A 27,105-nucleotide genomic window follows, 5' to 3' on the forward strand; every position below is an offset into this window, starting at 1 on the left:
TTTCTATCGGAGTTCCGAAGATATGCTTAACGGTACTTTCACACTAGCGTTGTGAGGATCCGGAAAGCCATATGCAAACGGATATAATTTGTTTCCGGATCCGTCTGACAAATGCATTGAAATACTGGATCCATCTCTCCGGTGTCATCCGGAAAAACGGATCCGGTATTTTTTTTTATTTTTTAAAGGCCTGCGCATGCACAGACCGGAAAGCTGGATCCATCAATGCGGCAATTTCTTGAACACTTGGTACCGGATCCGGCATTAATACATTTCACTGGAAAGTGTTCCGGAATTTTGGCCGGAGAAAATACCGTAAAAGGGATGGAACGGAAGACATCCCGATGCATACTGAACAGATTGCTCTCCATTCAGAATGCATTAGGACAAAACTGAACCGTATTTTTCCGGTATTGAGCCCCTAGGACGGAACTCAACACCAGAAAACTTTAACACTAGTGTGAAAGTACCCTAACAGGAAAGAGACCTGCCAGTCATTGTTATCATCGTGCGTGCTGTGGCCTGTCTACTAGCCCAGTGACATCAGCCGGTCTGTCACTATACTGTCTAGAAAACAACACCTCGGATTGCTGGAACTGAGGTGTCCTCGCCCTCATCATCATCAACCCTAAGAATCAGTAGTTTACTAGGGGTGACCATGGTGACAGATGCCATCAGACGGGCTTGTATGGGGACATTATTCACCATAGAACACATGGAATCAGAGTTCAGCAGGCCTGGCTTGTGAGAACCCAGAAGGTGCTGCTAGCATGCCGCACCATGACTGGGCGATTCAGAACCAGTTCACCGCAGTGACGTCACAGTGCAGGGATAATGCTCGCAGTGACGTCACAGTGCAGGGATAATGCTCGCAGTGACATCACAGTGCTGGGATAATGCTCGCAGTGACGTCACAGTGCTGGGATAATGCTCGCAGTGACGTCACAGTGCTGGGATAATGCTCGCAGTGACATCACAGTGCTGGGATAATGCTCGCAGTGACGTCACTGCTCAGTGGTAATACACGCAGTCACAGTGCAGGGGTAATGCTCGCAGTGACGTCACAGTGCAGGGATAATGCTCGCAGTGACGTCACTGCTCAGGGGTAATACACACAGTCACAGTGCAGGGATAATGCTCGCAGTGACGTCACAGTGCAGGGATAATGCTCGCAGTGACATCACAGTGCAGGGATAATGCTCGCAGTGACGTCACAGTGCTGGGATAATGCTCGCAGTGACGTCACAGTGCTGGGATAATGCTCGCAGTGACGTCACAGTGCTGGGATAATGCTCGCAGTGACATCACAGTGCTGGGATAATGCTCGCAGTGACGTCACTGCTCAGTGGTAATACACGCAGTCACAGTGCAGGGGTAATGCTCGCAGTGACGTCACAGTGCAGGGATAATGCTCGCAGTGACGTCACAGTGCAGGGATAATGCTCGCAGTGACGTCACTGCTCAGGGGTAATACACACAGTCACAGTGCAGGGATAATGCTCGCAGTGACGTCACAGTGCAGGGATAATGCTCGCAGTGACGTCACAGTGCAGGGATAATGCTCGCAGTGACGTCACAGTGCAGGGATAATGCACGCAGTGACGTCACAGTGCAGGGATAATGCTCGCAGTGACGTCACAGTGCAGGGGTAATACACGCAGTCACAGTGCAGGGATAATGCTCGCAGTGACGTCACAGTGCAGGGATAATGCTCACAGTGACGTTACAGTGCTGGGATAATGCTCGCAGTGACGTCACAGTGCAGGGATAATGCTCGCAGTGACGTCACAGTGCTGGGATAATGCTCGCAGTGACGTCACAGTGCAGGGATAATGCTCGCAGTGACGTCACAGTGCAGGGATAATGCTCGCAGTGACGTCACAGGGCAGGGATAATGCTCGCAGTGACGTAACAGTGCTGGGATAATGCTCGCAGTGACGTCACAGTGCAGGGATAATGCTCGCAGTGACGTCACAGTGCAGGGATAATGCTCGCAGTGACGTCACAGTGCAGGGATAATGCTCGCAGTGACGTCACAGTGCTGGGATAATGCTCGCAGTGATGTCACTGCTCAGTGGTAATACACGCAGTCACAGTGCAGGGCTAATGCTCGCAGTGACATCACAGTGCTGGGATAATGCTCGCAGTGATGTCACTGCTCAGTGGTAATACACGCAGTCACAGTGCAGGGATAATGCTCGCAGTGACGTCACAGTGCAGGGATAATGCTCGCAGTGACGTCACAGTGCTGGGATAATGCTCGCAGTGATGTCACTGCTCAGTGGTAATACACGCAGTCACAGTGCAGGGATAATGCTCGCAGTGACGTCACAGTGCAGGGATAATGCTCGCAGTGACGTCACAGTGCAGGGGTAATACACACAGTCACAGTGCAGGGGTAATGCTCGCAGTGATGTCACAGTGCAGGGGTAATGCTCGCAGTGACGTCACAGTGCAGGGGTAATGCTCGCAGTGACGTCACAGTGCAGGGATAATGCTCGCAGTGACGTCACAGTGCAGGGGTAATGCTCGCAGTGACGTCACAGTGCAGGGGTAATACACACAGTCACAGTGCAGGGATAATGCTCGCAGTGACGTCACAGTGCAGGGATAATGCTCGCAGAGATGTCACAGTGCAGGGATAATGCTCGCAGTGATGTCACTGCTCAGTGGTAATACACGCAGTCACAGTGCAGGGATAATGCTCGCAGTGACGTCACAGTGCAGGGATAATGCTCGCAGTGACGTCACAGTGCAGGGGTAATACACACAGTCACAGTGCAGGGGTAATGCTCGCAGTGACGTCACAGGGCAGGGATAATGCTCGCAGTGGACGTCACAGTGCAGGGATAATGCTCGCAGTGACGTCACAGTGCAGGGGTAATACACACAGTCACAGTGCAGGGGTAATGCTCGCAGTGACGTCACAGGGCAGGGATAATGCTCGCAGTGACGTCACAGTGCAGGGGTAATGCTCGCAGTGACGTCACAGTGCAGGGATAATGCTCGCAGTGACGTCACAGTGCAGGGGTAATGCTCGCAGTGACGTCACAGTGCAGGGGTAATACACACAGTCACAGTGCAGGGATAATGCTCGCAGTGACGTCAAAGTGCAGGGATAATGCTCGCAGTGACGTCACAGTGCTGGGATAATGCTCGCAGTGATGTCACTGCTCAGTGGTAATACACGCAGTCACAGTGCAGGGATAATGCTCGCAGTGACGTCACAGTGCAGGGATAATGCTCGCAGTGACGTCACAGTGCAGGGGTAATACACACAGTCACAGTGCAGGGGTAATGCTCGCAGTGACGTCACAGTGCAGGGATAATGCTCGCAGTGACGTCACAGTGCAGGGATAATGCTCGCAGTGACGTCACAGTGCAGGGGTAATACACACAGTCACAGTGCAGGGGTAATGCTCGCAGTGACGTCACAGTGCAGGGATAATGCTCGCAGTGACGTCACAGTGCAGGGATAATGCTCGCAGTGACGTCACAGTGCAGGGGTAATACACACAGTCACAGTGCAGGGGTAATGCTCGCAGTGACGTCACAGGGCAGGGATAATGCTCGCAGTGACGTCACAGTGCAGGGGTAATACACGCAGTCACAGTGCAGGGATAATGCTCGCAGTGACGTCACAGTGCAGGGGTAATGCTCGCAGTGACGTCACAGTGCTGGGATAATGCTCGCAGTGACGTCACAGTGCAGGGGTAATGCTCGCAGTGACGTCACAGTGCAGGGGTAATACACACAGTCACAGTGCAGGGGTAATGCTCGCAGTGACGTCACAGTGCAGGGGTAATACACACAGTCACAGTGCAGGGGTAATACACACAGTCACAGTGCAGGGGTAATGCTCGCAGTGACAGTGCAGGGATAATGCTCGCAGTGACGTCACGGCTCAGGAGTAATGCTCGCAGTGACGTCACGGCTCAGGAGTAATACACACAGTCACAGTGCAGGGGTAAGGAAAAAAGTATAAAGCACTCATGTCACACTGCAAATAAGGAAAAAGAAATGCTGAGGAGAAGGTATATTGTACACAGAAGAGGTAGCCATGGGGCTCCATATAAAACCGAGAACGCCTGAGATCTGTTTCTCAGTAATCACTAGCGTCTCATTCCAGTCCTCAGTTCTTTACACTGCTGCTGCTGATCCTCTACAGCCCAACCGTCAACCGCTCACAAGCCCGCCCACCTACCTGCCTCTGTTTCTCTAAACCAATCACAGAGCTCCTTTTATGCCACAGCTCCGAAATAAGATGAAAGCAGAAGCGTCATTTGTGGAATGCAGGGGGTCCCTAATTGGTTGAGATGACAGTGGGCGGGGCTTACTCGGAGTTGTGCCTGCAGCTGTAGGAGAGCTGCGGTACTTCCGGCCGTTATAGTGTCTGTGGTCTCCGGGAGACGAGCGGGTGAGCTGATGGAGCAGGGACGTAGACTGCCAGATTGTACTGGGTGGAGCAGGTCAGGAATTGCTGGCTCTTGTAGTTCACCATTAGTAGTGGCTGTGGAGGAGCCCTTGTAATAGGTGCAGCAGGTGATAGTAGTGGTGGAGCTGAGCCCTCAGGGTGTAGTGTGGGAGCGAGGGGTTGTGTGGTAATGTCCCCCCAACTGTCAGTGATATATAAGAGCGGGTTCACACCTGGCGTTACTGAATGGAAGAACTGCAGACCTATTACCGCGGATCTGTGAGGGCCAATCACTGCATGAGATGCCAGGTGGCACCTACTGCATCCTCTGATAGAAATGATTAGTGCCCACCTCAGCTGCTGCAGAACATCTCTCTATGTAATAGGAGTGCGGCCGCACATGCAAGGTTTTTAATGCTGTTTTTGAAGCTGAAATCAGAAATGGGTCATAAAAGGGGATACAGATATTGCTTCTCTTTTTTTTGAATCCACTTCTGGGTTTGGCTTCAAAATCTGCATAAAAACCTGCAAATGTGGACATAACCCTAAGGGAGGAGGGGGATTCTGTCTGATATTCACCTTCTTGTTCAGCACCATCTGAGGTTTGTATTAGGATGTTCTGCAGCAGCTGGGACACAGGAATGTATAATACCCTAAGGGAGGACACCGCCAGTAGAGGCCCCTCTGCAGGAGCCAATGGTACATTCACCCTGAGCCGACACTGGTTGTGATGTCACTGTGACTTACCTGACTAATACAACTGGTGATGTCATAGAGGCTGAAGGAAAGTGACTTTGCGATGTCACTGTTACCAGACTAAACCCATTGGTGATGTCAGAGTAGCATCCCTGAACCTCCACAACAATAGTGCAAGGACATCACATGGATTCCTTGATAAGAGCAGTCCTGTACCAGGCCTGAAGTCCTTGTAGGTAGCAGTGGACCACCCCTTTACAGGACGGTTAGACAGCGGCTGCGGAGTACCATCTGTGGGCACCGTGTCATCTGAAGGAAGGCCACAGGCTGGACCGCTGCTGTCTGGACTTGGAGTTTTCTGGTGGATGCTGAAGGTTTGCTGTTTCTGTTCCCCTTGTTTTTCCAGGATATTTTCCAACAACATGACCACAGGGGATGTGAAGGGAGTCCTCCGAAAACTGGAACAGAAACTAAGGTTACTGAATTATCCCAGGGATGTCGACTACTCGGGGTAAGAAGGGGCCCTGCCCGTTCACCCTATGCTACAGAACGGCTAGAGGCGGCAGCGTCCTTCTCCTCTCTCCCCACTGAGGACACGCATGCTTGGCCGGACTAAGAGTATATGTGTGTGGGGAGTCGGTGTGCTGAGTGCTCAGCCTAAGGCTGCAGTAAACAAATATTGTAGTAATCGAGTATTCTTTCGATTATTTTTTACGATTAATCGAGTAATCTAATAAGAAAAACCTTCTTAAAATAACTTACTGCTTTATAATTTATAAAACAATATTTTTATTTATTACATCTGATTTTCATCAGAACACAGATCATCAGTTCAAACTACCACCCCCCCCCCAAATCAGACTATCACAGATCTAAGCCACAGATAAGCCCCCCCCCCAAGTCAGTCAGCCTTGCCCTCAAATCAGTCCCCCCATGCCGCAAGCCCGCAATCAGACCCCCATGCCACCATGATCACACCCTCCCTTGCTTCAGTCAAATCAAAGCCAGACCCCCATGCCATCCATTGCCATGTCCCCCACTCCCCCAGTGCCATCAGATCAGCAACCTCTCCATGCCATGTCCCCCAGTGCCCCCATGATGGCACTGCCATCAGCCCCTCCATGCCATCCAGATTGCCATGATGTCCCCCTTCCCCTGTGCCTCCATGTCCCCCACTCCCCCAGAGCAGCCCCTCCATGCCAAATCACAGGTGCCCCCATTAACCCCTCTCATATCCATTTATACATTCCAAATCGCAGCCTGGTGCCCCAATAACCCGTATTTGAAATTCTCTTATGAATTCCTTTGGAAACAAAACAGAAATGATAGAGAGTAAGGCCTATTGCACATGACTGTATGGCTTTTTCAGTGTTTTGCGGTCCGTTTTTCACGGATCCGTTGTTCTGTTTTTTGTTTTTGTTCCGTTTTTCCGTTCCGTTTTTCCGTATGCCATATACAGTAATTACATAGATAAAATTTGGCTGGGCATAACATTTTCAATAGATGGTTCAGCAAAAAACGGAACGGAAACGGAAGACATACGGATGCATTTCCGTATGTGTTCCGTTTTTTTTGCGGACCCATTGACTTGAATGGAGCCACGGAACGTGATTTGCAGGCAATAATAGTACATGTTCTATGTTAAAACGGAACAGAATAACGGAATGCATACGGAGTACATTCCGTTTTTTTTGCGGAACCATTGAAATGAATGGTTCCGTATACGGAACGTAAAAAACGGCCAGTAAACGGGAAAAAAAAAACGTCCGTGTGCACGAGGCCTAACAGATACATAGCTGAATATCCAAGAACATAGCAATAAGTTCCACTGTGTAGTGTCCACTATTACATCAGTAACGTCCCATGTGAGTGCACAATCCCCTCCGCAGAGACTGCTTCAGGAGTCCCAATGTGAATGCTTATTTCTGCGTGGGATCCTTAGGGTCCTTGTACATGGACCGATATCTGTCAGGTTATCAGGGTTTGGCGTTTGTTCCTGATCATCTGCCTCTGTGAAACATATCAGCGACCACCTGATGAGCGAGCCAACGCTTATTTGTCGGGTGATTCTGTCGTCCTGCCGCCACAGGAAAGCATTGTTCCTGCGCAGTAGATCGCGGTGAGTAAACAAGGATTTGCTGCTCTGGATCAATGATTTACTGTGGGGACAAGCGGTACGCTGTGTATAAACGCCACCCTCCTCTCTGCTGAGGGTCTGCTTCATTCCCAATAAACTGTCAGATCATTGGTCCGTGCAGAGGGACCCTTATGAAATAAATGTGCATCCCCTGATTTATCTAATGCCTGGAGTCCTTCCCTGATGAGAGAGGATCCGCTCTGCCCAATACTGATGGATCTGATTAGGACGCACATCCCTCCTCCCTCGCCCTAAGCTAATCACGCCACAACAGCACTTCATAGATGAGGCTTTTATAAATGATTTGTTACTCGGGTCATTGTTCCATGTTTTTGCCACTACAGGTTGGTGAAAGGAGACCCAGCGGCCGCGCTGCCAATCATCAGCTACACGTTCACTGCTTATTCAACATGGATTGCGGAGATATTAGTGTCACTAGACATCGAGCTTTCTGCGAAGAGCGACCTGAGATTTATTGACGCAGTTTACAAGGTAGAAATGTCGCTCTTCTGCTTATCATCTAATTCACATGTTTATTGGGGCTGTCTCTCTAGGGGCTCGTGCACACGGGCGTAGTTTGAGACCACATCCGATCCGTATTTTTAATGCAGATCGGATGTGGACCCATTCATCTCAGTGGAGCCTCTAAAGAAGCGGACCGCACACCCGTGTGCTGTCCACATCTAAAAAATAGAACATGTCCCGTTGTTGCCTGTTTGGCGGACAAGGATAGGACATTTCTGCAGGAGTAATAAAATAATGGCAGCATGCATCTGTGTCTTGTGGAGCGCAAATCCCAGCCGTGTGCATGAGCCCTAAGGGGGCTGAAAAGAAACATCTGGAATTTACTTCAAAATTCTACACGGTTTTGTTCCCACCCATTTAAAGGGGTCGGCCACTTTCTGGTTACTGTTGACCAGTGTGTTTTTAGGATGACTTTGAAATTCTGTGCCATTTTCTATATTCATTAGGGATGCCCCCTTATTTGCCACGTTTTGTGCTGTCCGCACGATGGTCTTGTCCATAAAATGGCTGCAGATGGAGACTCGAGACCAGGCAAAGAATGAACGCGTCTTTTTTTTTATTTATTTTTTTAACCCCATCACTTTTAAGCCACAAGCAGAAAAAAAACTAAATTCTGTGGAACTGAGCATGCTTTATTTCCATTGAAGTCAATAGGAGGTGCATTGCTTGCATCTTAGGTGTGGAATCCTCACCAAAATCCATGAGGAAAAACTCTGTGTGAACCCACCGTGGGCCCCTTAGTATCAGTCGCTCTCGCTCTGGGCTACTTTGGTCACTTTTTATGAAATCTGCTGTGACAACTACTTCCACAAAGTGAAAAAGGAAACATTCGGCAGCGGCTCCATTCACACGTCCGTAATAATGGGTCCGCATCCGTTCTGCAAATTGCGGAACGGGTGCGGACCCATTCATTCTCTATGGGGTGTGTGCTGTCCGCATTTCTGGAGTGCGCCGTCGATCTTCCGGTCCGCAGCTCCAGAAAAAAATAAAACATGTCCTATTCTTGGCCGCGAATTCGGACAAGAATAGGCAGTTCTATGGGGTGCCGGCCGGGTGTATTGCGGATCCGCAATGTACTACGGACATGTGAATGGACCCTTTTAATCTGGAGACTAGTAGTCAGGGCTGTGGCCACCTACCTTGTGATGGAGAGGAGGCAGAGATCTGTATCGCATAGCAATGTTACGGAACTGAACTAAGGGAAGGATCCATTGTAACGCTTTCTTATTGCAGGTTCTCCGAGATGTCTTCCATTACAAGCCTGTTTTAACAAAGCAGCAATTTCTTCAGTGTGGATTTTCAGAGAGGAGAATGCAGACAGTTTGTGACATCATTGATTGTGTAGTCAAGAAACACAAGGAAATCGCAAATCAAAGCAAGGTACATGAGTGATGACTGTATTCTATGTCTCCTGGCATCCATGTAGGCAGCATGTTCTAGTTCTGGCTGCAGAAGTCTTGCACGTGCAGAAGTTCCACTGTGCGCTGTGAGGTGTCTGCATGAACTCGGGGGAGTGATGGCTCCACATAGTATGCTCAATAAAATGCAAAATGCTGTAATAACTAGACAGATTTTATTAAACCACTGAAATATCCCAGAAAAGATTATTATCTGCTCTGTGCATTCTGTTTCTGAGCCCTGTGTTTGGAATGTATGCTGGGAAAGCCCCTGCCATGTATGTCAAATGTATCCTTTCTTACTGATGGTGGGATCTAGGCCACGTGACATAGTTATGACACCACTGGTCAGCGAGAAGGCTACAGTGAATGTCGCCTTCTCAAACGGATGATCGGCAGGGGTCCGAAGTCTTGGTTCCTGACCTTATCAGATGCTGATCACCTATCCAAAGGATAGATCGTTAGTAAGAAAAAGGCGGACAACCCCTTTAAAGGGAATCTTTCACGCAGATTCACCCTATTAACCTAATAACAGTGTTATGTCCACGGCATCCCCCCTATTAAAACTGTGCTTACCGTTAGTTCCCTGCTAGCATCGTTGTGCAGAAAAACACTTTTAATCCGTATGCAAATGAGGCTGTGAAGGTGCCCAGGGGCGGCGTCACAACAGCCGTTGCCCAGGCCCCTGGGTCATTTTCATAAAAGCCACTCCCCCTCCGCCGCATCTGCCCACCCTTAGTCTCTGCTCTAACCTCCCTCCTCCCGTCCGTAATCCCGCGCATGCGCCGATGAACGAGCACAGTTGGGCTGGGGCATCGCAGTTTACCGTGCGTTATCGCGTTCATCGGCGCATGCGCGGGATTACAGACGGGAGGAGGGAGGTTAGAGCAGAGACTAAGGGCGAGCGGACGCGGCGGAGGGGGAGTGGCTTCGTATGAAAATGACCCAGGGGCCTGGGCACCGGCCGTTGTAACGCCGCCCCTGGGTACCTTCACAGCCTCATTTGCATACGGATTAAAAGTGTTTTTCTGCACAACGATGCTAGCAGGGAACTAACGGTAAGCACAGTTTTAATAGGGGGGATGCCGTGGGCATAACACTGTTATTAGGTTAATAGGGTGAATCTGCGTGAAAGACTCCCTTTAAGGCATCTTTTTACTGTCGAGTCCAGAAGAATTTTTTTTTTATTATTATTACTTTTTTGCTTTGGGGTATTTAGCATTGGCATACTTTTTTTTTTTTTCTACTGTATAGAAAAGTCCTGCAGACTACATTTTTATTTATTTTTTTCTATACATAGGGACACAAAATACTGTAAATACTGACAAAAGGGCTCAAATGGAGTGTGCACAGAGCTGAGCGGGCATTTCCTGACTTTTCCTGTGTGTCAAGATGGGACCAGGCATCTGTGTTGGTCCCATGTTCATATGTGCCTGCATTGCTGAGGAAAATGATGTATTAATGTCAAAGATTAGTTCTTGGGATGGATCATGTATTTTTATAGAGCAAGTTGTTACAGACGTGGCGATACCTAACATGTCTTTTTTTTTATTTTTGTTAAGTTTTCACAGTAAAAGCATTTTTGAAAAGAGAGAATCTTATTTTTGTGTTGCAATTTTCTGAAAGCCATATTTAAAAAAAAAAAAAAAAAAATGGCCCATTGTCTTATGTGGGGCTAGTTTTTTTGCGTGATGAGGTGATAGTTTTATAGCTACCGTTTTGGGGTACATATTACTTTTTGATCGCTTGGCATTAATGCATTAAAAGGGTGTAATGATGTGGGCTCCTATGACCAGTGTTGAAGAAAGGCAGATGCACAACAAAGTCACTTCAATGCGGTTTATTGCCGGTTCCAGCAAACTTACAGTTCAGTACAGCCGGACCAGGTAATCGGTCCATGACATCCCAAAATAAAGTAATTCAGGCTCGGGTCTCCTCTAGATCCGTCCACATGCCAGTGTTTCTCCACACGTGCCTTGCACTTGGTGATCTATAGCCTCTCTTTCTAGCAGACACACCCTGCTTCATGCTGCTGACTTTTAAACACAATCGTGGACATGGGCCACGTATACAACCCGGATTGAATCGTGGGGAATAAGCACCCACCCAGCTCTTTGCCTTTTCCCAGTAAAAGCCAGGCCCGGACTAGCTGATGCCAACTATACTAGGTAGCAGCAGCGTCCACTATCTATCTTAGTGGACACTCTAGTTACTGGCTTCCACTCCACCAAGGCTGGGTACCTTGGTGACACATCTCAGGTGCACCACAGCAAACCACGATATGCATCTTCTTAATAGGTTTCCTGCACCATTCTCGGAGATACATACCGTCCTTCATATAGGAGGCCTGTCACTGCCTCACAAGGGTTAAAAAGGAAAAATTAAAATTGAATCTGGACATAGGTATTCAGACCCTTTGCTGTGACACTTGAAATCTAGCTCTGGAGGCCTCCGATTTATCTTTATGTTCTTTTGAGATGCTTCTACACCTTGATTGGAGTCCATCTGTAGTAAATTCGGTTGACTGGACCTGGTTTGGAAAGACAGACCCCTGTGTATATCAAACCTCAAAGCTGACAATTCATATCCGAGCAAAAACCAAGTGTGGGGATTTGCTCTGGTTGACAGGCTTGCGGACGCAGTACAGAGGCAATCACAAAGTCTTTAACTTAAATAGTGCAGTGTTTTATTCACACAGACGTAAAGTGACAAAATAACAGTTTCAAGAAAAAAACAGTCACCTTGAGTCTGGTGTTTGTTCACACCAGCCTGCAGCACATAAGTCCTTGAAGGAAGCAGTAGTCCATGTGCTATTGTCCACAAACAATGTAGCAGGCCTAGTCCAGGCCCAAACGCTCAAGCTCCAGCACTCCACTAGCAGATGGAGGATAACCCACACAGCTGAACATGCTGGCTGGGTTTTTATATCCCAGCCAAAGACCGGCCTGGAACTGTGGGGAACAGCCACCCACCCTGCTCTTTGGCTGCTCCCAATAAGAACCGGCCTGGATCGGCTTTACAGCCATTCTGACAGCTGAAGTGTCAGACTGCACTACAGAACTGACACTTCAGGAAAAAAATCTGGTTCTTACCTCACCGAGGCCAGGAACCTCGGTGACATGTATCTTCCGTCAATGAGGGCTCCTTGTTTCTTCTTACACAAGCTATGAAAGAACTGCTCTAAAGATTTTTTTGGGCAGATGGGAGAGAAACTACCAGAAAGGTCAACCATCACTGCAGAACTCACCAATGTGGGCTTTATGGCAGAGTGGCTGGATAGAAGCTTCTTCTCAGTAAAAGGCACATGAAAGTTTGCAAAGGAAGCACCTAAAACGGGGCTTGACAAATTTCCTTGGAATCTAGGAGCCAGCTAAAAAAGTTAGGAGCCAGGCGGAGCCGCGTCATAAAGCCCCCAGTAGGTGCCCCCATAGTGCCCCCCCACTTTTCCATAGAGCCCCCCAATAATGCTGTATACCATGTTACATATACCGCCGCTCCGTCCCCGGACCCTATTGACTATAATGGGGACGGGGGTTGAGCTCCGGCGCAGCATGGCAGTTCCCGGTGAAAGGCCGCCGGACTAAAAAGTTGGACATGCAGTACTTTTTAGTCCGGCGGCCTTTCACCATGCACTGCCGTGCTGCGCCAGAGCTCTGCCCCCATTATAGTCAATGGGGACAGAGCTGCGGTCCAGCGAAACAGCGGAAGGACGGATCCGACAGGGTGAACAGCCGGATCCGTCCTGCCGCAAGTGTGAAAGTACCCTTAGTTATATAGCTACTGAATGAGACAGAAGAAGGGATGCCTTTTAACATATAGATCTCCTTGAGTAGCCAATTTGATCCTAAAGGGTTAATTCAAACTGTAATCTAAACTCTGTCCTGTCACTTCTCTTATCTCTCTGCTCCTGTCCCTTAATCTGATCACTGCTGCAAAATCATCAGTTTTAGAGTCTGACTGATCGTTCTTTTAACTCAAAGAATCGAATGAGTCACTAAGGATCTTTAGATTCTAACCTGTGACTCATTCGATTCTTTCTCCCTGTACTTGTGTCAGTGACTCAGAGCTGCTAGTGCTTGCCTTGCCTCAGCTCTGATTGGTTGGTGGGCGGGGAGGGGAGGGGCTGGCAGGAGCAGCTTCCACTCTAGGATCAGATTACACTCCTCCCGAGTCCCTCCCCTCCCTGCTGCCAGCGTCTCTGCTATTGTGTGCTGTGACGGAGCTGTTTAAACGGTGCTGCCTCCGGACAGAACGGCAGCTCCGCACCCATCGCACGGGCACCTTTGAAAACGGGCTGACAAATACCCAAGCGCCAGGACTAAATTCCTGGTCGCCATGGCGACCTGGCGCCTGGGATTTGTCGAGCCCTGACCTAAAAGACTCTCAGACTGTGAGAAACAAGAGACCAAGCACCGCTCATCACTTGTCCAGTACCATCCCTACAGTGAAGGGTGCTGTAGGGTGGTTTTTTAGTGGCTGGGACTGGGAGACTGGAAAGGGTACAGGCAATGTACAGAGATATTCCCTAAAGAAAACCTGACCCAGAGTGTTCTGGACTTCAGATTGGGCAGAGGGTTCCTAATAAGACAATGATCCTAAGCATACAGTCAAAGCAACACAGTAGTGGCTTAGGGACAACTCTGTGAATGTTCTTGAGTGGCCCACCCAGAGCCCTGACTTGAACCCAATCGAGCATCTCTGGAGAGACCTGAAAATGGTTGTCCACAGACAGTCCACATCCAACCTGACAAAGCTTGAGAAGAATGGCAGAAAATCCCAAATCCAGGTGGCTTCTCTGCCAAAGGTGCTTCAAGTCCTGAGTAAAGGGTCCTGAATACTTATCTCAATGTAAGATTCTGTTTTCATGTTCAGGGGTATTGAATGAAGATTGATGGGGGAAAATGTTAAATTTTTTTTTTTTTTTTTTTTACTTTAGCACAATTCCACAACATAACAAAATATGCAAAAAAGTGAAAGGGTCTGAAGAGTTCCCGAATGCACTGTATAGGTTTTAACCCATTTTGAGCCAGTTGACAAAATATTTTCCCCTCTGAACAATGCCTTTTTAAAGGGGTTATCCGATTTCAGAAACATCCCCCCCCCCCCATGTGCCAGGCCCTCACAGGTAATATACTCACCGGCTCCCCGCTTCCAGTACCCACACCGCCCTCGCCTGCCATTGGCTGCTCCCCCGCGACACAGGATGTTTTAATCGGTGTACTGGGAGAAGCAGCGCGGGGACCAGGGTAAGTATATTACCGGTGATGGGCCCGGCACGTTGGGGGGGGGGCTGGGGCTATTTCCTGAAATCGGATAACCCCTTTAAAAAAAACATTGGGAAGCTTGTAGGGGTGCGTCCACATGGGCCAGATGTGATGTGATTTGCCACGAGGGATTTGCGTACTGGAAATCTACAGCGGTTTATAGCACCAGCAGAGTGGTACACACTGCGGTGTGGATTTAAGCAGGTCTGTTTATGCTATGAATTTCACGCTTTGCAAATCTTAGGGTGAATTCTGCATGTCCAAGTACCCTTAGATATTCCCCTGTACAGCACACGTGGCTGAAATACTGCAGATTCTCTGTAGCGGAGTTTCATGTAGAAAATCCACAGCATTTACAGCGCAAGGAAATTTCATCCACAACGAAAACCGACGACCCTAAACTGACTGAGCTGTAGGTTTTCTGCACTGCAGGTCCGTTCATTCTGTTTTTTGTATCGCGTGCAGCATATCGGTCCCATGTGAACATTCCCCACTCGCATTGTTCACTGTCCACTTGCTCTGGAGTCCATTAGAGGCTGATGATATTGTTTGTGGCCTAGGAAATGTAATTTTGTTTTAAGAAGTCCATGTGTTTCCAATTTTCCCATTAACCTGCCTCATTACGGGGAATGTATTCTGCAGAGCAGGACTTCATAGTGAAATGATGGCCGTGGCACAAGTATTTGTTTTTATTGTTTTCCTTTTATTTCATTTTCATAGTATCCGCAGCTTTTGGTTTTGCTATACATTCTTCACCTAATCTGTTCTGTCATGCCCTGGCCTGCAAATTACATCTACGGGCAGCAGATTATTTCTCCAGGGTCCTCCTGGCTTCAGTCCTTTTGATTTCAGATATTTTCTTTGTACCACTATTAGTCTACTGTTTACTTGAAATCCTTCAAAATTATTTATTCATTCCCACCACCGCTAATTCTACAATGTAGATGCAATACGTCATGTACGGAGGAACTTGTCGGGGTAACTAAAATATACATGCACCAAAAGAAAAGAAAGGGAATTTAAAGTGCACCTCTGGTCTGAAGATATGCTTACTGTGTCTGTAGATTTCGGCCATTCCCTCATACACTCCTACTATGAATGTATCCTGCCAAACAGATATCGCTCTGATACCACTTTTCCCAGAGAGGTATCTATACATTTACATTCGTCAGCAGACAGGTTATATTCTTTGTCTTTGGGCTCTTTAAAGGCTAAATTGCAGCCGGTGAAGAGAACGGCCCGTATAAAAGATAAATGTGAAGCTTTTTATCCTGAAGAGACTTGTGCGCAGCCATCAGTAAAGCCTGAAACGGTAAATCAGGTACGTGAATACTGACCAGAAAAGATGCTGGGGTTTACCGCACAGCGGGAGGCCAGAAGGGCGGTTTCTTTCTAAAATGTATAGGCCTTACTTTTTAAAATAGAGCCTTTAGAAGGCATATAAATGGTATATGATTTTCACCCCCCATTCAGTACAGCAGAAATAAAGTTCTACCAATGGAGGCCAAAAGGACAGACTTTTGGCATCCATCAGGTGAATGGGCGCCTAGAGATATTCTTGATGTATGCAGCAGGAGCTTTTTAGGCACGTATGTGAAAGCAGTCTAACACTGCCCACCTTAAAGGGGTTGTCTCATTTCATTGCTGGGATATGTCGCCAATGTCACATAGGTGCAGGTCCAAACTCTGGGACCCATACCTATCCAAAGTGAATGAGAGCGCACTGTCATTTCTATGGGAGGTCCAGCAGTCCTATAGAAGTGACTGGGGCGGCGGCTGCACTGGCGTGGTGCGCTCTCACTTCACTTCTGCGAGGCTTCTGAAAAGCGTGCTTGGCTATTTTTCAGAACTTCCGTGTAAGTGAATGCAGGGCACACCGCACATTGGTGGTGCACTCTTGTTCCCTTTGGGGGCTGTGTTGTAGAGCTAGGTGCATGCCCAAAGGGGATCCTAGCAAAAGGTCACCAATGTGTGAGGTGACACAATCCCTTTAATTGTTATGTCAGTGAACCCCCAACTAAATATTCTCCAAAAAAAGAGCATTATCTGTGCAGCACCAGCTATAGGCTACGGCTACATTACAACTTTAGTCGCGACAGCTGTAGTTACGAGTTGCAACAGACTGGCAAGTTGCTGCAACCCCAGAATTACAAAAAATCCAGGAATCTGATTCTGGAGTTGCAGCAACCTGTGACTCCATCAAGTTCTATTATACTTTGAGGCTACACAGTGATCTGTGTTTGCGCGCCAGCGTCCCATCCCACTAGGACAGTAGGCAGATATTAGCAGTGCATTCGGTTATATGAACCTGCTATTTATCTTACAGAAAAAAATCATTGTGGAGCGTCATACAGGTACCAACCTTCCCCCATCTACTCTGCCCGTAGCCAGTGGTCAATTTGTGTCATCAACAGAAGAAGAACTTTCTACCTCCGATTCTGAAGCTGAGGAACCATCTATGAATGAGGTCAGTGCAGTTATGTTTAGTTTATCCTATAATAGATTCCCAGCAGATTCCCTGTCTACCCTTCTGTTGTCAGAGGGAGCCAGTCAGAAACAGAGCTTCATCTATTAAAGTTCCCCAGCAAGTCCAGCCCTGGGTCCCCTAATAGTGCAGGTTTTTAATGGCTGCTAGGCCAGTAGTCCGGCTGATGAATATACTACTTCTGGTAGTCTGGTATTTCCAGTAGTCCAGCCCTTGCTATCCAGATGCCCAGATAGTCTAGGGTCTCACTAGAATGGAAGCTGAAGACTGTTCAGTTTTAACATGCCCATACAAATTAGATTACTCTTGGGCTTACCTGCCAATTTTACTGGGACCAACGACCAATTCCGCTCTCCTTTTCAAGAACACATGCACGCCGACCATGCATGTGCACAGGGGAGTTGTTCGCCCGACAGCTGCTGAGGTGTACGGCCACCTTTAGAGGACTCTGTTTTAGGGATCGACCGATATAGATTTTTTAGGGCCGATACCGATAATTTGTGAACTTTCAAGCCGATACCGATATTCTGGGAATTTTCATAAAAAAAAAATAAAAAAATTCCTACACAAATCTGTTGAAAATTAATGTTTATTGTTAACGTGTATTATTATTATTATTTTTTTTTTTGTAAATCTTTCTTTTTCATTTATACTTTAATATTATTATTATTTTTTTTTTACTAACTTTTAGCCCCCTTGGGGACTAGAACCCTTGTCCTATTCACCCTGATAGAGGCCTATCAGGGTGAATAGGATCTCACACTGTCCCTGCTGCTCTGTGCTTTGTGCACACAGCAGCATGGCGCTGAACATGGCAGCCAGGGCTTCAGTAGCGTCCTGGCTGCCATGGTAACCGATCGGAGCCCCAGCAGTGTAACTGATCGGAGCCCAGCAGAGGAGCAGGAGAGAGGGGATCCTGTGGCCACTGCCACCAATGATTAATACTGGGGGGGGGCGCGCACTGCGCCACCAACGTTTTTAATACTGGCATGGGGGTGGGGGACGCACTGCGCCACCAATGATTAATACTGGGGGGCTTTGGGGGGGGGCGCACTGCGCCACCAATGAAGATAAGTCTCTCATTAATTCATATACAGGAGGCGGGAGCTGGCTGCAGAATCACATAGCCAGGGGTTAACTACCGCAGATCGCAGCTACAGCTCATAGAGGTCGGGAGCCGGCTATGTGATTCTGCAGCCAGCTCCCACCTCCTGTATATGAATTAATGAAAGACTTATCTTCATTGGTGGAGCGGTGGCCACAGCCCCTCCCCTTCTTATGTTCTCTCTCCTCCTAATTGGCGGCAGCAGCAGCACAGAGGGAGGGAGACACTGCTTCCTTCTACCCTGTGCTGCTGAGGGAACACTGAGAGCAGCGCGTTCTGTGTTCCCCATACGTTATCGGTATATCGGCAAAATAGATGCCGATAACGTTCAAAATCCTGAATATCGGCCGATAATATCGGTAAAACCGATAATCGGTTGATCCCTACTCTGTTTACAAACTCTGGGGTAGCCGCATCCGCCCTGGTAAGGATAACTAATTTGCATCCGACACCAATAATTACAGTATTCCCATCTCAGACAATGAGGACATATCGCTAGGATATGCCCCCATTGTCTGAGAGGTGCGGGTCCCACCGCTGGGACCCGCACTTATAACAATAACGGAGCAGGGAGAGCTGTGGCTGGAGGACCCCAGATTTCCCTGGGTCCGTCCACCACCAATCGCTGCTCCCATAGAAGTGAACGGGAGCATACCGCGCGTGCGCGGCCCAGGCTCCCATTGATTTCTATGGGGCCCGACGGAAATAGCCGAGGCACCGCTCGGCTATTTTCGACGGCCCCATAGAAATGAATGGAGGGCGGCTGCGCATGCACAGTGAGCCTTCCTTCACTTGCGTGGCCCCGTTCTTGATATAGGTGCGAGTCCCACCTCTATCAGACAATGGGGGCATAACCTAGCCATATGCCCCCATTGTCTGAGATGGGACAACCCCTTTAACACACATTTGTCTGAGCTGAATGCGCTCCATCAGTGTCTCTAGAAGGCATTATTGTATCTCCTCGTCCTTCACCCTTTTGGTTCCAGTGATACCTGATAATAGGCTCAGCGTAGAAAATAAACTGAACATCTGGCAGGCTAGCCACGAGAAGCGCCGTGTTTATAGTCCTGGCTTTTGTAAGCTTCCTCCTGATAATTCAGATAAGGGGTCAGCTTTAAACTTCTGAATTGTCTTAGTATGATCAGTGTGACAGCCAGAGCACACGTGCTGATATAAGCGCGCTCTGGGAAATGTAAAGCCGCTGTTTCATTGCAGGTGACAAAGGACACACAGATAGATTTATTAAAGGCCCAGCTTGCCGAATGTCAAGAGAAACTTTCACGGATTGACTGGATGGAGGACAGACTTCAGGCGCTGGAGACCAGTATGAAAGGGAAAATAATCATTGATGAAACGGACTGGAATAACCTTCTCAGCCGGGTTCTCCTCCTGGAAACAGATCGCTTGTTGCAGTTAAAAAAGGTTTGTAGCTTTTTACTGATGATAGAAGCCACAACGTCACACACCGCAAAGAGCCGCTTCAGTCCCAACTGATATGAACATCTGTAAACTTCATAAACTGAAAGAGATTTGTTAAGGCTCAGGATGAACCACATCCTGCAATGGGTCAGCTTATGCTTTCAGCTGTGCATTATGGGGTGAAATCCAAAATACAACATGTGATATCCCACTTTTAGTGGATTTGCTGACCTGTTCCACAGTGAAAAGCTGTATTAGCCTGAAATGTTAATAAAGGTCCCTGGGATGCTCTATTACTGGGATTTTACTGTATGTAAGCATGTAAATTAGCAGATTTTCTAGCATTCATAAGTTATTTTCCTCTTTCCAGAGAGACTTGACATCTGAGTTCACGTCTATTAGTGAGGAGCGTACATCAAGCAGAATGACAAGTGAGTTACCGCCTGGTAAGTGTCGTGTAAAGTCTTGTATCTATTGTAATCCGGGAGTTAGGCTAAGGGCTCCTTCACATGGCCGTTGTTCAGCCGCTCCATGCACTGGGGGCCGCAATTTGTGGTCTCCAGTGCACGGGCACCATCAGTGCAGCTGCCGCAACGGATCCAGACCAAGTCAACTTTTATGGGTCCGTTATCTCTCCGCACCGCAAAAAAAATAGAAAAAAAATTGGCGGCGCAGAGGCACAGACAGAAACCCAACGGAAACGCTCCGTAGTGCTTTCATGGGGTTCCGTGCCTCTGTTCCACCCCTTCCGGATTGCGGACCCATTCAAGTGAATGGGTCCCCATCCGTGATGCACGGTGCGCACGGCTGTTGCCCGCATATTGTGTACCCGCTGTTTGCAGGCCGCAATACAGGCACGGCTGAACAACGGACTTGTGAATGAGCCCTAAAGCTGCATTTAGCTAGTGGTAGGTAGGTCATAATGGAACAGGTGATCCATTGCTGTTTCTCAAGTTTGTAAGCACACTAGACTTGACACGTACATACACCTTGTACAGCTGTGGTGTCCGAAATACCGAGAATTGTGCTGTAGTGTAGAGCATCTCCTTCATGCTGTTTGTGTTAATAAGTTTGTCTCCTCCCTTTACATGGATGTAAATAATAAAGAATGGCAGCAATTAAAAATATTGAAAACCACAAGGAATTGATACAAAAAGTTAATTAAAAATACATTTTTGAATGGTACACTCATGAAAGAGGTTATCTTGGAAAGGATAATAATGACCTATCCTCAGGATAGGTCCTCATTATCACTCCAGTGGGGTTCCGAGTCCCAGCACCTGCTCCGATCAATATGTTTTCCTGGATAACCACTTTAAGCTTTTACCTGGAGAAACAGAAGGACAGGCCATTGATATTATAATCCTGGAGCCCTGAAAGGGTGTGTGTCTATTATTATATCTATTAGAAAAGTTTTACCTACTAAGGACCAGTTCACATGGGAGTATTCTAAATCCGTAAATTCCATCAGTATTTGTACGACAAAACCAGGACTGGAAGAGAGAAAATAAGGATGAAAGGCATGATGTCTTCTGTGTTTGGATCCACTCCTGTTCTGCCTAGTAAATACTGCTGAAAATACCAAAGTGTGAACATGGCCCTAATCCTTAAAGGGACTTTGTCGCCTCTGTATCGAACTGTTTGCATAGACACATAGCTGTGGTTCACCTGATCAAAACACATTTTTCATTTATTGATCCGAAGCATCGTTCCTGAGTTATACTTTTCCATAATATGCAAATTTTGACTTTTGGTGCAATGAGGGCATCACGATTGCTCTTGTTGCACCCTTTCTGTGGTCAGCCTCTCTCTCCCTGCTTTGCCACTGCCTGGCCTTGTCAATCAAAGCGATGAGAGTGATGATGAACAAAGAAAGGAGCGGAGCATGGGTGCAACACGAGGAATAGTGACCCCCTCATTGCACCAAAGGCCTAATTGCATTATAAGAAACACTGTCATAACTTGGGAATGGAGCTTTGGAAAAAAAAATAAATGAATGTTTTAATCAGGTGAACTGCAGCAACAATTGGTGACGGACTCTCTAAGTATCGTCCTGAGGCCATTGTACGTAAAACGACATCTTGTCTACCTGAGGAGCTTGTTTTCTCCGATTACATGGTGTCTGAGCTGCAGGTTATGGAGCAGGAAGAGATGAGCAGATCGATTATATTGTTTTATGGGAAAAGGTTCAGTATAAGTTGTATTTCAGTCATTTATATCGGTGCTTATTCTTGGCTTTAACGTCGGAGAGGAGGTCCTATCAGTGACTGATAGCCTTCCCTCTATGGCTGTGTGTATAGAGATAACTGTCAATCACTGATAGGATTGTCTCCTTGACTTCAGAGCCCAGAAGATCAGGAATTTACATGAGTGAAATACAAGATTTATTAAATCTTTTCCCAGAAAACTGCTGCCTGTAGCTTACATTGTATTTTCATGGTGGTTCACATCTGTTAAAGGTATATATTCGGAGATCTCCCAATGTGTACCTCTAGCAGAAGGCTGCGACATATCCCACTCTGTAGGGATGCAGTGGGAGAAGTCATAGACACATAGGTTCTCATTTAAGAAAAAATAGGTATAGCATGCAATCTATGTTTTTACTATACTGTATACCTTTTGTAAGGAATAGTACAGTCTGGTCTCTCATGGCTCCGCATCAGAGGGGCTTATCCAAACTGAGTACAGTCAACGTACAAGACAGGTGTCCTCTTTATAAGCCACCGCCAACCATTTTGATCTTCTCCTTTTTGTTTTTGTTAAAGAGGTTGGCCACTTTCTGGTTACTGCTGACCAATGTGTTTGTGAGATGATTATATGACACTAATGTAGCCTTGGCAGAAATTCTGCACCATTTTCTATATTTCATAGGGTATTCTCCTTTGTTTACAAAGTCTTCTGTGCTGTCCACAAGATGGCTGCTGATGGAGGGTCATGTGACCAGCAAATCACCTCCATGAGATGTCTCCTCCATTCAGACACATTGCACCTGCACAAAACTCCCAACAGAAAAAGTGCGGATGACCGGTGCATTATGTTTTAATGGAGGAGATATCGTATGAAGGTGATTTGCTGGTCACATGACCCTCTATCAGCAGCCATCTTGTGGACAGCACAAAAGACTTTGTAAGCATATCTTTATTTATATATATATATATATATATATATATAATGGTGCAGAATTTCAACAAAGGATATATTGGTCAGCGCCCTATTATCATCTCACAAACACATTGGTTTCAACAGTGACTAGAAAGGGGCCGACCCCTTTAAGTTCCTATTTACATCACTGATCCTAAAATGTCTTCTAGAAATAATCTTCCTTGTAATGCTCTAATATGGAAGTGCAACCGTCCAAAATCCTTAGTACTCAAGACAGGCCACATGGCACAAGAAAACCCCAATAAAATGCACATCCACTAAATGTAAAACCAATATATCAATTTTATTAGGCTGCAAAAACACACAGACCTAATTAAAAATTGTATACAATATAGCACGTGCTGGTACAAAATAAGACCAGACACCGACACAGCTCCCCCCGAAAGCCACAAATGTGGGCACAATGTGTGTCGTCCAATAATATACAGCAAAGATGCACTATAGAATCCACAGTAGAAAAGTAATAAATGATAATATGGCATCAAAACGCCTAGTACCTGGATAAGATAAAGGTATAAGGACGCCCCATGCGTATCGCCAGTAAAGTCCGGCTTCCTTATTATTATCATTTTGTAGGCTGTTTAATTTGATCGGCCATGTTATCATTTGACATCTACTGTTAAGACTACAATCTAGTGCTTCTTAACGTCATTTCTGTGAAATTTAATCAGCTTCACTTACCCATCGTGTAGCACTACTGCCATCTGCTGGTTGTATGGAGTAATCTCACCCCAGATTCCTTCGACAACTGAAGAAGTATTATTAACTATCTAATATTTTAGTGTGAGTTTTAGGAATTCTTTGCAGTGTTTTAATGTGTAAAAATAACCTGTCACCCTTTGAACAAACAGTGGGGTAATGTTTATCTCTGAGTAGACCGGTGGTTTTCTTATCGCCCTCGCTAATCTGCAGCACATTCTTGAGGTTAGAGGGTTGAATTTCATGTCTGGGTCACTTGCTATTGCTGTGTGTGTGTCTATAATTTAGCAGCAAGAACTGCAGCGTTGGACCTGGGACTGTAGCATCCTATATAAACACCGTGCACTCCTCACCAGGAGTAAATCAAGTTGTTTGATGGTTGACCCTGTAAATAGACAAAGGTTATTTCAAAATGGACGTTCCTTCACAGGTCTCCACATCAAGGCAGATCTCCCAGAAAACAATCATCAGTCGTCTGGATACAGTTCTCTGCCGTCTGCAGGATCCTCTCCTGCAGCTATTGACTTGAATTATAGCAACTCGACGGAAGATTCCCAGGTATGCAGTGTTGTGTGAATACCAATCCAGGGTCAAGAACTCATTAGTGGTGGGAGATGATTCCTAATGCCTACCGGTTAGCCTGTCACTACTAATGGTTCATTATTGAAAGGCCAAATGGAGGGATGACTGCAGCTAACCCCACTCTTACCTCCCACCCATGTCATATTTGAAGCAGAGATATAGGAGGTACTTCACCGTAATTTTCTCTCCCTAATATAGAAGCTTTGCAGCCAGAGTCATCTCCAGACTACAGGTTACTGTGGTCCATGTCAGTGCTGTAAAGCGTATCTCTGACGCTGGGTTCAGACCTGAGCGTACTGGATGGAGCGCTCTGTATGCGCGATTCTACGGGCGTCTCACATACGCGGCTCCTGTGCAAGCGAACGCCCATTGTCGCGCGTTCCCGGAAGTCTATGTACGGGAACGCGCGACACTACGCCCCAAAGAAGCTCCTGTACTTTTTGGGGCGTAGGGCATTTTACAGCGCGTTCGTACGCGCTGTAAAATGCTCAGGTGAGAACCATTCCCATAGAGAATAATTGGTTCCTGCCTGTTGAGCGTTTTACAGCGCGTAGGAACGCGCTGTAAAACGCTTAGGTCTGAACCCAGCCTAAATGCTGAACAGTAGCACAGGCAAGATGGCCGCCCCCATAATCATTTATAGAAAACAGAATAAAAAAAAAAAATTGTGCTTCAGTGTCTGATTTTAGTTAGTGGGACAAGATATAGGCAATCTAAACTTTATTTTTTTTTCAACATTTACTATATGACAAACAGCAGACTATTTCATGCAAACTGACCACTAGTTGCATTGGATTCAGTGGAGAGGTGGCAGTGCTTGCTGCCTTGAGAGCTATGGACTCTTGTGGTAACTTCCATAGACGTCATTGGTGAGGGCCTTATGCAGATGTGACTACCTCTCCCTTAAAGGGGTTGTCCCTTAAAAAATAGTCTACAGTTTTCAAGCCAGCACCTGGATCTGAATACTTTTGTAATTGTATGTAACTAAAAATTTAGCATAGTCACTCAGCTATTCAATAAAATGTACCTGTATAGCGCCACCTGCTGTTTGTTCTTTTTCTTATTTCTTTGTCCTGCTCACTGAGAAGGCCGCACATGCTCAGTTTGAACAGTTTTGAACTGCCTCCTGAGCTGTGATAGGGAGAGCTGAGACACGCCCCCTGAGCTGCAGCAGAAAAGACACTCCCCTTGAGCTGTCAGCTTGATATAAATCTAGCAGAGCAATGAATGTGGAGATCTCTGAGTCCATGTGAGGTACAGAGCTGGTTCTAGCTTTGTTAGAAAGAGGTTGTCATGTTCTATATTTTGATTTTCATTTTTTACATTGCTCATGGGATAACCCACTTAACGGGGGTTGTTCCATGTCGCCGTTTTTAAGGCGAGATGGGACTAAGCGCCAACCACCAGTTTTGGTGTCTGCAGAGGTTTACATACCATTGATATAAACAGATACACATGTATATGATTGTTTTGGGAGCAGTCTGTTGGATGAGCCTATCTACTCTGTTATGGCTGCTTCACATATGCCAGATCCTTAGCGGGTCCTTTTGGAATCCACTATGGCCAGTATGCATACTTTCTTTTAATGTACTGAGAAGAGTAGTGCACAGCATATGTTTTTACATTAGCGGTCAGTGCCCAACGTATGCCCCTTATGGATTAAAAAAGTAAAATGTGCACAGGCCCCAGCTCAAATTTTTCCGTAGATCATGTCTATTTAGAAATTGGAGGATTATGGGGTATACTCGTTAAATGCCAATTAAAGGGGTTTTCTAATACTTGGATACTGATGGCCTATATTCAGGATGGGTCATTAACATCAAAGACACCAAGTACCCCCACTGATCAGCTGCTAGTGCCGGAAACTATACATTGGACAGAGCCGGAAGTAGAAGGCGCTGTCCACTGTGCAGTTCAACACCCATTCAGTACGCTAGTGCCAGAAGCTACACAATGGATGGAGTCTGCCCTGGCAGCTGCCTAAAAGAGCTAAGTATTGGACCCCGCCGATCTGGGCTTTGTTTAAGTATTGGAAAACCCTTTAAGCTCTGCTACATCTATATTTTTTTTACACCGTAACATGTGCGATTACCGTAATTTGCTTTATATCATTCTGCATGTTGAAATACAATATCGGATACCTATCTGTATGTGTGTCTACAGGAGAGCACAAAACAAAGAATGGACAGATTAACGAAAATGTAAGTAACAAAAAGAACCTGAGAAGCCTGTTCATCTATAGCCGTATTATCAAGATTTATTGCAGTAACATTTAGAGAACGTCCATGATTGGAATACCCCATATCTGTTAGGAGAGAAGTGCGTGGTATAACACATCCAGATTAGCGCCACCTTCTGATACAGTGTGCCCATCAATGTTTTTCTTATAACCCTGTTCCTTTCTCATCCTCTCTAGGTTGGAAGAGACCTCCAAACTTCTGAAGTTTTCAAATAGCTCCTAGCATTGTGGACTTTTTTATTCTTGGATGATGTACATGCTTTTTTGTTTGGAAATATGTAAAATAAAGTATTTTTCTAAGTAGTAACACCATTCCTCTTGTGGCGTTTTTATGTCTCGGTATCACATATCAGGTCATAGTTTGCATCCCGCTCACGTAGAACCCTGCTCTGATTTTTATTATTCATGCATGTTGACAACTGGCCATCTGTCCTTCTGTGGTGGTTGTAATGAGAAAAAAAGTGAGAGTTCTACGCCTTAAATTGAAACCTAGCTTGAAACGTATTGAAAAATGATTAAATATCCTGTGCATGTTATTTTCTCACCTTGCCCATATGTTGCACAGCTTTTATTACGTCTTCATATATGTATTATTAGAGATGGAGCAGAGAATTACACGTATCACAATATAGATAGAAGTAGCTTGTGTATTAACCCCTTAGTGACCACTAATACGCCTTTTTACTGACGTAAGTTTTTTTTTTTTTTTTTTTAGCTAAACAGCTTGCTTTAATCAATTATTACATGTACTTAAAATGGTGCATTAAAAACTTTAACTTGGCCTGCAAAAAATAAGACCTCATACAAGTACATTGATGAAAAAACTAAAAAGTTGTAGCTCTTGGAATGCAAAAAAATGCACGTGGTCACTAAGGGGTTAATGGCACACCTTTTAGACTTCATCATTTCAGTTGTTACTATTTTTTGGTTTTTCAGTAGAAATCTTTTTCTCAACATACCGGACTGTATATTTTACATCTC

The 27,105-nt window shown here is 46.4% G+C and overlaps 1 protein-coding gene across 3 annotated transcripts; it reads left to right on the plus strand.

Moving 5' to 3' along the window:
* Positions 1-4,317: 4,317 nt before the first annotated feature.
* On the plus strand, positions 4,318-26,835 carry CEP44 (centrosomal protein 44). 3 transcript variants are annotated; one of them, XM_040418681.1, is made up of 11 exons: positions 4,318-4,417; positions 5,517-5,621; positions 7,592-7,739; positions 9,006-9,152; positions 15,644-15,754; positions 16,760-16,900; positions 19,239-19,445; positions 19,813-19,888; positions 23,734-23,861; positions 26,049-26,086; positions 26,302-26,835. In XM_040418681.1, exons 2-11 carry the CDS (start codon positions 5,533-5,535, stop codon positions 26,345-26,347), a joined length of 1,131 nt encoding a protein of 376 aa, XP_040274615.1. In that variant the 5' UTR covers positions 4,318-4,417; positions 5,517-5,532; the 3' UTR covers positions 26,348-26,835. The 3 variants fall into 3 exon arrangements, with proteins under 3 accessions (XP_040274615.1, XP_040274613.1, XP_040274614.1); XM_040418679.1 differs by having other exon boundaries at positions 4,343-4,469; XM_040418680.1 differs by having other exon boundaries at positions 4,343-4,469; positions 19,813-19,873; positions 26,302-26,834.
* The last annotated feature ends 270 nt before the right edge of the window (positions 26,836-27,105 follow it).

This window comes from Bufo bufo, chromosome 2 (genome assembly GCF_905171765.1).
Source record: "Bufo bufo chromosome 2, aBufBuf1.1, whole genome shotgun sequence".
Taxonomy (NCBI): Eukaryota; Metazoa; Chordata; class Amphibia; order Anura; family Bufonidae; genus Bufo; species Bufo bufo.

Coding starts and splice junctions, on each gene's coding strand:
- CEP44 (XM_040418679.1), top strand. CDS start 4,426: ATGGAGCAGGGACGTAGACTGCCAGATTGTACTGGGTGGAGCAG. Junction 15,755..16,759: donor AGCCTGAAACGGTAAATCAG/GTACGTGAATAC, acceptor TTTATCTTACAG/AAAAAAATCATTGTGGAGCG. Junction 23,862..26,048: donor ACTCGACGGAAGATTCCCAG/GTATGCAGTGTT, acceptor GTGTGTCTACAG/GAGAGCACAAAACAAAGAAT.